The 10962-nt window shown below is 37.2% G+C and overlaps 1 protein-coding gene across 4 annotated transcripts in view; it reads right to left on the bottom strand.

The window, feature by feature from the left end:
* Window positions 1-2258: 2258 nt before the first annotated feature.
* Window positions 2259-10962, bottom strand: part of AFG1L (AFG1 like ATPase) — a 66993-nt gene continuing 58289 nt past the window's right edge. For 3 of the 4 annotated variants that reach the window (XM_075046730.1, XM_075046731.1, XM_075046728.1), the window contains 3 exons: window positions 5184-5324; window positions 3355-3468; window positions 2259-2625 (listed from right to left, as the gene is read on the bottom strand). In XM_075046730.1, the coding sequence (XP_074902831.1) occupies window positions 2491-2625; window positions 3355-3468; window positions 5184-5324 (390 nt within the window). In that variant the 3' untranslated portion in view covers window positions 2259-2490. Of the gene's footprint in view, window positions 2626-3353; window positions 3469-5183; window positions 5325-10962 lie in introns of those variants that run through there. The other variant, XM_075046729.1, reaches the window with a different exon arrangement.

The following is a 10962-nucleotide window of genomic DNA, read 5'->3' as shown; positions in this document are numbered from 1 at the left end:
CTTCCTTGCTGGCCAAGGAAAAACTGCACTATGGCTTTAGCGATATGCCCTGGAAGCAGCGCTGGCTCTAGAAGCTTTCGGGAACTTTCCTCCTGTGGTTTGACAGAGCTCACCTACATCCTCAGAGGCTTTCAACGATGCATCAGTCCCACTGCATTTAGGAGCTTCCACAAACCTGGAGTATCCAAGTTTGCAATGGGTGCTCATATTGCAGAAGAGCCTCAAATACCAATAGGCAAAGCTGCAGGTTTGACCACAACCATCTGCCCAGAGGGCTCCAGGGATCCCCTGGTTAAAGGAGATCGGTCACCACTCACACAGACTGTGGAGAAACACTTCACTTCCCTCGCCCCAGACAGTCTCCACGGGAATGCAAAACTTGCCAGGACCTCCTCTCTCACATGTCCCAAACATCTCACCTGTGTTCTGCAAGATTATGAATTTCCCCCGTACCACATGACAGAGGACATACAGGCTAAACATATAAACGGTTTTTAAAAGAATGCAAATAAATATCCAGATGCAAGGTGCTTTAGGGTATCTACCACCACCTCCCATCTTCCCACATTACATTCTGGTTCAGGAGGCATTTGAATGCTGCTAGAAAAAAAGTCAAGGCTGAAGCTTCAGAGAGTTATCAGCACAGGCCCAGGCTGATAAGTATAGATTGCCATGTATAAATATAGAACCACATACATTTAAATTACATATATTAGTTTTATCTATATAAATATAGATATGTATAAATTAAGTATACATATGTGTGTGTACATACAGACACACATGCATTAATCTCAATAGTTCCTCTGTTGAGAAACTTAATACAAATCTCTCAAAATATACATCAATTATTCGGATATTCTTAAGTATAAGCAATGTATTCTGACTGGGGTTTTCATAAATATGTATTAAAATTCTCCACGGTAGTCACCCTTATAGGAATAAAAACATAGTTGCATAAGTTGTAAACTATAAATAGAGGCTTTTAAAAATTCTCTGAAGAACAGGTATAGCCAGTATAAGTAACTTCCAGGACAAACAGAAGTGATCAGAACAGAAAACCACACTTCAGCACATGGCTCCAAAGCATCTGTATTACCGTAACACATGCAAGTGCACAGGACCTCTCCAGTCCTCCCTGCCACACAAAACTCCCTTTTAAAAGCTTTCTGTAATTGTGATGGGGGCTACAACTGAAACAATTTAATCAGGCTTAACAAAGGCAGAGAAGAATATTTTTGATAACAGATACAGTACAAGAAAAAGGTCATGTTGCAAAATCCAAGAAAACTCAAATTTGGGGACAGTGTGTTATTTATCTTCTCCCTAAGAAATTAAGGCAAACTTCTCAGTCCAACTGCATAATGTTTTTGCCTATTCAGGGTTTCTAAATATGGTCTTAAAATGACTTTTTATAAAAATACACTATAAGCCAGTATCTGCAATATCATATTTTGTTTCAGTTAGATTAAAACCGAGAATGACACAATTGCATTTTTAACTAAAAGAAAGTTTCCAACTACAAACACGAGGATAGGTGATGTGTTTTGAGGTATCAGTTAATATCCCATCATTTCCATGAAACACATTCCTATTGTAGCATGATGAATTGCCTCAGTAGTACTGTGTACTACTGTCCCCAGATCAGGGCAGGTGTGCTAGCAGCAATGGAAGGTTTGGTATAGATGAAGCCTGAGAAAATTCAGGGTAGAGGTACGTCACTGGTGTAGAGGCAGCATATCCAGGCTTGCAAGAACTGCAAAACTTAGGAAGAGTATTAACTTGCACTTCTATGTTACAGTATACCCTGTCTTACCATAGTTTCTTTTCCCATCCGTGATTACTTAGATCTTTATCCTGTGCAGTTTCAAGTACCTTCAAGCTCCTCCTCAGGGTTCTCTCTTGGTTCAATCCATTAGTTTTCAATGACCCAGACTGAGCAAGTCTGATTACAAGAAACTCTTAGAGCCTGGAAGTCAACAGATGGCTACACACAGAAAATAAGAAAAAAAACCCCAGAATATACTACAGAGGATCTCCAGGATTCTAGCAGGGACCTATACAATATCATATCAGGAGTTCCATAAAGAAAGCATTTGATTTTTCTTTTGTCCAAACTGCATTGTACATGTCAGAAGCAGTCCATAAACCACAAAGTGCCCTCTTCACATGACATTATAAATCTACTGTGAACCCTGCACAGCCCATTAACTTTGTCTCTAGACCAATTCTCCAGAAAAATTCTAATCCCATTAAACTTCTTGAACATCAAAGTTATATTTTACAGAAAAGAAAACGAAGGCAAAATTTCACATGTCCACACACTGGCGGTACAGAAAAAAAATCCCGAGTCCTCATGTGTTAAGCTCAAAAAACAACTGATGAAAGAAAACACAGTCCAAATGATAAAGTGCAATTATTATTTCAGTTGTGCTAAAAAGCTTTCAAATTCTGTAGTTTTACTTCTTGGTGATTTTATTAAACTTTTAATTATAACTTTTTTTTGCTTCTGTCCCCATCTTTCCAGTACTGTTCAGTTTGCATTTCTGTAAGCCGTGAGACAGTACGCTGAAAGGCAAAGATTTCCTCTTCTCCTGTAAACATGGAGAGTCCTTTGGCAGAATCCTACATTAATACACAAAAACAGTACCGCAGAACTGTGAGAGACATAGCTGAACTGAAGTGCATCCTATCTAACTCCTAAGGATGAGTGCTTTACAGGCTTTGACAATACATGAAAGCAGCATGGCACCAAAAAAATAAAAGTAACATCCAAAAATTAAAGAAAAACACCTATTATTAGGTAATCCTCTGAAGGAACATAGCAAAACAATAATTTGGGTTTAAAACAACATGACAACACCTTAACCATCTATTTTCACTTTTCTGTTGATTAATTGTATACTGATTTACACAAATCATTTAAAAATTCACTAACAATAACTAGGTTATATGGAAAAGGAAAACCAGAATAAGCAACATGCAAAATAGTACTGTTTGTGAGGCAGTCCTATATAGTCTAGGAAGTGGTGGAACAGACCATCTTTTATTTCTGTATTTTAAATGTAGGAGCTAAACTTAAATCAGTATTTTCATACATGATTGAACAGATATAATGATTAACAATCAAAATGACCCTAAAACTTACACAAAATGGTTCTCTATATTGTGACATTTTCTTTGACTATGAAAAAATAACATAACATACAATTATGAAAGCGACAGATACACTGCAGAAAAAGCAGCAAATCGCTAGTTAAATGTTTACTTGATTCCTCTTCCTAAAATGCTGCTGTAATTATGAGACCAAAACCAATTTTATTACAAAAGGGAGACGATGTTAATATCATGTACCTGGCACAAGTCCAAATCATCCATCAACACTCTGTTGTCCTCTAGCTCACTATTGTCATGTTCTACCAGGAACAAGCTTTGGAGCGGAGTCACTGCAGAACAAATAATACGCACCTGAGAGAAGGAAAACAGGCAACAATATCATCACTTGGGCTTTACAGAAAAGCAATAAAATCCATGTTTGATGAAAAGCAAAGTTCAAATTACGACCTTTTTTTTCTCAGATTATTTTCCCTTTCTCTTATTAGCACTGCTGTTACAAATTTACCTTAGTCATTTGGAATATTAACCTTACAGGATCTTCTCCTAAATAACAACTCATGTAACTTTTACTCAGGAAATTGCATAACTGTGCTGTTAAATACTCAAAATATCTGCTACACAGGCAATGAGTTCACAATCAAGTTTACTTTCTAAAATAACAGCTATAAAGTATTAGTAACCAATGCTTCCTTTCCCCTCATAGTTAGACTCCTCTCAGTAGGTAAGTGCACGACACACGTATTTCCATCTAAAGAATGCTTAAATGCCAAATTTTCCAGAAGGCTCAGTGGAACCACTCTTGCTTTCACCTATGCTACTCAAGTGCACATTACTTGCTAATAACAGTAATGATGCTGTTTTCATGCCTGCTGGGAGGAGATACAATGTGCAGTGAGATACAGTCTCTCTGGGGGTCTGCAATGAACACCGACTGAAATATTATTACAAAAAGAGACACTGGTTGAGAGCATGCAGGCAAAATGCTTGCATTGTGGACAGGTCTCCACAAATATGCCTTCTCAGGTAGTTTTTTCCAAGCAACTACTTGTGACAGGATTTTAACACTTGTGTTATTCCTATGGAGGAAGTAATACAAAGCAGCTGTTTGCTTGCAATTCTTAATGACAGCACATCGATAGAGCAGACTACCACTCTCCCCATTTCTAACACACTATTATTAGTTTATAAATATTAGCATATCCTCTTAGAAACCATCCATTTCTAAATCATAAAGCACAAAGAATCTGGCTGACTTGAATGAGACTACTCATACACTTAGTTAGTTCAATACCTTGCTGAATCGGGGCCTTTCTGATCATCTTGCCAGGACATTCTTGAACCCCCCCCCCCCCCAATCGATATTTCCTGATTGCATAAATATTTAAGTGTGCGCATATATAATCACACATAAGATAGGGTTTCATATCTTGTATTACTTTTAAGAAATCATCTTAAACATGAACTTCTCTTTGTTTTAGTAGCACTGATTTTGCTTCTATGATTGAAACCTCTGTAAATCCACATGAAGTGCTGCATTTATCATTACTATTCCATTAGCAGTTCTGCAACCTAATGTAAAGCCTACAGTGACTGTTTCCTTTAAATTTAATAATGTAACTATGCTATTAACTCCTCTGTACCCTGTTCAGGAAGGCACTGATTCCCAACCAACTGCCCATACAGATTAAAATTTAAAAAATTTAAATTTACTCCAGCACAGTTGGCAGCACAATCTTTCATTATTAAAATGATGACATGGCTTCTGTGGTTTTCCTGGGTTAGGAAAGAAATAACATCCCCGTTGAAGAAAGGCAAATGAGCTCAGGCTTATATTTATGGTCATGTTTAATACTTACAGAAATCAAAAAAATACCTGCTTATTTGCCTTTATTGCAATGGGGCCTTTTTTGTGAAGCTGGAATGATGTTTCTTTGCAGTGCTAGTTCATTCTGCTTATATTTTCCAAATCATTACTACAGAAAGCCTTACTTCAAACCAATTATAACAGTCAGGGTTTAGGGCTCCCAGTATTATACCTATACATATAGGAAAGGCTTGGTTCTCACCTTATGCTCATAAAAAGTATCAATAAGAGTAATGAAACGACGAGCCTGTGTCCTCTTTGCCATTGTAAGAAGTGGTATGTCACGAACAAAGACTGTGTCAAAATGCTTTGATATCTCCAAATAGTCACTGGCCCCAAGAGGCTGAAATGAAACAAACCATAAGAAATGGAAACCCATGATAGAATGATACATAAATACTGTATCTTGAAATACTACAATTACAGAAAAGAGGGTGTAAAGTTCTGATCATATTCTTATTTTTGTTTCTTCACATCTTGCTTCAGGAGCACTTGTTTGCCCTTACTAGCATAGATATATATGGGTGCTCATTCGTAATGTCACCTTTACCTGAACAGTGTTCAATAGTTAAAAATGTGGCTCTTCTACATCCTGACAATGTTCTGATCTGACAACCTCAAACAAAATAAATCACTATAAACCATAATCCATAGAAGAAAAGAAAAAACATGGTTAAGCTATGAAGTCAACCTAAAGCATAAATAATTTGAACAGCTATTAGGATGCTTTCCAGCAGCAAGATTTTTAAATGCAAATGCATAGGCTAGTTACTAAATTATAAGTAGACCTGCATTTTGTTCACCCAAGACTAACCCAGACTGAATAAAAATCTTACATTCTAAGTACTGAAAGCAACAGGAAACAACAAAAATACAATTTTGTAGCAGTTCCTTTGCTCGCGGTTTCATCTGTAATGATGAAATAAAAATCTTTAATAAGAACTTATTAGTTTCTATTTGTGTATCTAAACCATCAACAGAAGATATGCACAAATAGTAGTAGCTCATTCAAGTATACAATCAAATACATTCATTTAAAAATACTTTTTCATTACGTGGAAGATAATCTTTTCTGCAAGATATACCCTATCAGTACTGCAGGCAGTACTTTATCTTGGGCTATTAAGTCATAGTAGTTAGGAGAAAAACTTCATACTCCTGAAACTTGTCCCATTAGTTTTACTTGTGCAAGTACTTCAGTATCTTGGACGCAACTACTCCACAGAGGAAGATCAGCAGCATTTTGCATGATAATGTCACAACTCCCTTCCCAGCTAATGAAATGTGCTGTACCAACAGTATAATATGGTTATAAAGCACTGCAATACTGCTAATATCTTAAAAGCAGTAAATAAAAAATATTTTCTCTAACTGAAATTGCTAGACAAATTTGCTGTAGACCAAGCCTATGGACTTCTTAACCAGAAAGCAAGAAACTAATCACCATGAGGGCTACCAGCAACAGCTTCATGCATCACCTCTGGAAAAAAAAAAAAAAAAAAAAAAAAAATCTCATCTGGACAGAGAGCAGCTGAACTCAAAATGTTTTGATGAAATAAAGCATGAAAAAGTTCAAGAAAGTGAAAGGAACTGCTGGATGGAAACATCACAGAGCTAGCCCACCGCATATCTCACCATCAGATGCAAATGATCGTTGGCTGGACAACAATCGTATCAAGTGCAAAAGAAAACAGTGGAAGCACTAAAAGCAACAGAGATGGAGATTTTAAGATTGGTGGTAAGCAAACGGTTTAAGTAATGGTAGTTTTTATTCCATACTTAGGATTGAAGTATCGTTAAGTACAGAAGAGATCAAGTATGCCCATGTACTGAGTACCTGAGAGGGACAACAGCAGTGATCTAACTGCACGTGAGAAAGGAAATAATTCCTCATGTCTCTCTTTAGATAAGAAATCACAGACATCACTGCTATTCAGGTTCATTCTTTTATCACATGAAGAGCCCAAGCACTCTTCTGCTGAAGCCCAAAACCCTGAGGAATTATTCTATTCTGTCTTGCCCCAATATGACACTTTCTCACCGAAACCATATGAATACATCCTCCCCATTTCAAATACAAAGTATCAAATACTAAAAGCCGATTCCTAAAGTAAATAAATAAATAAAAATTAAAGGCTTCAAACTTTTGCAAAATCCGCAAACTGAAGTGCCCAACCGCTGAGCTATACATCTAAGAACCTGGTGGGCACCCTGGTGGATATCCAAACATGAAAATGAAAAACCTGTGGAGTTGGAGGGAGGAAACAGATGGAAGACAAAAATAAGGCTAATGCATTTCAAATGGGAAAAAAGGAAGATGGAATACTTCTTTTGCTTTTTATACAGACATAAACCCACAGTTCATAGAGGGTTACAATATGCATCTTTATCACAGCCAAACAAGAATTCAGTCTACTTCAGCAGTGCAAAAAGCAGGCAATTCAAAAATTCCTCTAATTAAGGACATAAAAGGCAGATCATTTCAAGCTGTTTAACAAGATTTTCTGAAACACCTACGCCAGCGCTAAGTGATAATATTCTGTAAATGTTGGCGGAAATGTGCCTTTGGAGACTCCAAAATCTTACGATCAGAAGGATCTGAGCCTAGCAGCCATGAGTATTTTAATAGAGTAAGTTTGTACCTCCCTGCCAAGACTCAAGTCTGGTGAGACGCAACTGAAACTCCAAGTCAGCTAGTCTGTTGTTATATATGACTCAGCTGGCATCAGCTGTAGTTCTTTACATAGAGGTGTTCTCAAACTCTCTACTTTTAGAGTTTAGAAAGACATAACCCTGGAGATGAAGACAAAGCTTTTAATCTTGTTCTCAACATGACTTACACTCATCTTGAACAAGTCCTTTAATTTTCTTCTGCCTTACTCCACTTACTGTAAAAAGAAGGAACCACCAGCAAATTTGCAAATGCTCTAGGGACAGCTTAAAGCCCTTTTTGTATTCCTCTAACCTTGGTATTGGCCCAATTTCCACGCTGCCTCCAATTGCTTCAACTTTTCTAACTCACCAGCTACACTCAAAACGCTCCAAATGCAGGAGACCATGATGCAGGGGCACACTGACAGCTTCAAGTCACATTCTCACTGGCCTACTGTCTTTGCAAAACTAGCATGAGGCTGGCACAAGCACCCACGAACCAACTCTGTGCTGCTGAGGAAAGAGTCAGGGAAAATGTCTTCAAGGCCAGATCACACCACTGCTGGAGATTCTGGCTGTACAGTCCATATACAGAAGCTCCACTGAGGAGCAGATTTCTGCTGTTTCAGCAGCCAACAGCCCTGCCCTCACTTCTACAGTATTGCCTACAAGCCCTTTTTCCTCACCTTGCATCAAGTATTGGCTAGATCCTGACTGCCAGCAATACAGGCTTGGACTAGGTAACAAGACTAATGGCAAGTGATTTTAGACACTTAGCATTGCCCTCTGTATAATCCACCAGGGCTGAAATTTATTTTATGAACCTCAACCAGTCACAGAAAGTGTTTCATCTTAGTCAGTAGCACACATGAAGGTATTACTTCCTCTGAAATTGCAAATGAAGCTACAAATCTTCCTAACATTGATACAGATATATGTAATCCTCTTATTAAAAGTTTAGCCTGATTAATCTGGTCCTCTGAACAACATTCTAAAAATAACAACTTGATTTGGTGTGTGTTTCTGGTACTGTCTGATCTTTTTTGTTTCATTAGTTACCAATCAAAACTCAACTTCAGAACCATAACACATTTACCTAACAATTGTCACTTACCATTTATTACCAGTTCTTTCACATGCTGCAATATTATTAAAAAAAAACAAACAACCCAACAGATAAGAATCTTTCTTATGGTATTATTGTTCCTGCATGTGTATATAAGGTAAAATTGTTGTAGATTTTTGTCATTAACTCTGATCCCAGGAGTCAGTATTTTATAGCCATCATACTAATGCAAAACCCATTAGCACTAACATGGGCTACTGTCCTGACAAAGTGTTTACTCCACTTCAGCCTGCTTCACTGAGTTCTCACCTTCATTTGTTTTTGTTTCTCTGTCTACTTAATGCATTTTCAGCTATCATCATCTCAGTTCAAGTAGGATGTTTATTATTTGGACCTCTCTGTGGACTGTTTTAAGAGTTAGTTGTCTCCTGTTTCTATTATATATTCCATTTAATTAAAGTATAAAGCATCCTTTGTCGACTCATCAATGGCAAAGCAGCTCATCTTTTAGAGACTGTCTGAAGAATACAGAACACTTTACTTATGTTAGAAAAAGATATTTCATCTCAAGAGAAAATTTATTTTTGTTGATGGTGGAAGATATTCCAGGGCCAGTTCCAGTAACATCCTGAAGAGTTGTGATTGACAATAACCATAATTCAGTGCACACACTCCAAAACTTCCTAAAACCAAAATACAGTTTAAGACTAGATAATATTTACAACTTAGACATGAAGCAGTAACAAAAACTTACAGAGCTCTTTCTGTTGTTTCCAAAGGAGCCACACTCTATCACTAGTAGGGCTAATAAAATAGAGCACTGAGGTAGCATTTCAAGATCTTAATTCAAGAAAGAAACAGAAAAACCTAAGGCGTGATCTGTGATGCAGCTACACGCTGAATTTTAAATAAAAACCAAGATAGTTAGGGCACGGCTAACTTGGTTAAAAAAATTTAAAGACACTGATGGCAGTGCAAATCTGTTGGAAAGTTCTGTAAGTTACAGGCAAAGATGAGAAGTTCATTTGAAGCATTATTAATAAACTGAGGATTTAATTAAGAAGGCAATTTCTTATCAAGTTTTACTGAAGGTTTCTGGTGGGAAAGAAAAGGCATTTCATTGTGTAATTAAAGATCATATCAGAGGGCATAATAAGGAAAGATTAAAATAACATGCAGTTTTGTTTTGGAGCTTCCTAACTAAGCACTATGAGTTGGCCTGCAACTTTAAAATAATTATTTTAACTTGTTTGAACACTACTTGATGTGAGGCTATACAACTTGTTTGTTAAAATATTCACTAATTGATTATTCTTTCTTTTAAAATAGTCCTTAATGTGTGTTTTAGTTACTAAGCAGGATGACACCAAAAATAAACAGACCAATGATGTTTCCAGCAGTAATTGTACAAATGAAAGCTACATTTTGAAAACATTATTAAAGCTGAAAAGTCAGACACAGATGTTAGAGAGCAGTTGCCTGTGCACCATTAATCTTTATCTCTTGGATATATGCTATAGTCTTGACTTACATTAACTGATGCGTCTCCCTCTCCCAGGATCCTTGACCTACCAGTATGCAGAACAGTGGTTCTCATATAACGCACACTTATCAACATGTGTTTTGTCCTCACTTCTGGTGTGCCACAAGATCTCATTCTTTACCAACTTTTCAAATGCTTGCCTGGAAGAAGAATTATGCATTTCTGCTTTGGCTTTTGTTACCACAACAGCTAGGTACTTCAACCTGCAGTAATGAATTTATCTCTACAGCTACAGCTGTGAGTCAAGAAAGTGATACTATCTCCATTTTACAAACAGAAGACAGAGAAATTAAAAGCATATGTGAGCTCTTGATGTCAGGTAATGGACCTCTGAAAGTTGATTTTTTCAGGTTTCATGGAACACTACCAATTCAAAGCATACCACTCACTTGAATTCAGTTAGAGCCATGACTATGGCAGTCTAGGACTCGGCGCCTCAAGAAGAATGTCCAGAAAATTAAGATTACAATTGCCAACAGCAAAAAGGTGGGGTTTTGGTCATGTTTTTCTGTTTTGATTTTTTTAGGGGGGTAGGGTGTTTGGTTGGGTTTGTTGTTTTTTTTTTAAATAAGAGTAGTATCACGCACCAACTCTGGGGCAGACTATGACAGAAGCCAATTATTCAAGGCAGCATTCAGCTGTATGTGATCACGTAATTACAATATCACATAGCAATGATTATTACTGTAGTGCCTATGCAGAAGGAGGGACAAACTCAGG

Source organism: Buteo buteo, chromosome 15, assembly GCF_964188355.1.
Source record: "Buteo buteo chromosome 15, bButBut1.hap1.1, whole genome shotgun sequence".
NCBI lineage: Eukaryota > Metazoa > Chordata > Aves > Accipitriformes > Accipitridae > Buteo > Buteo buteo.
This window is presented reverse-complemented; position numbering and strand designations above follow the sequence as displayed.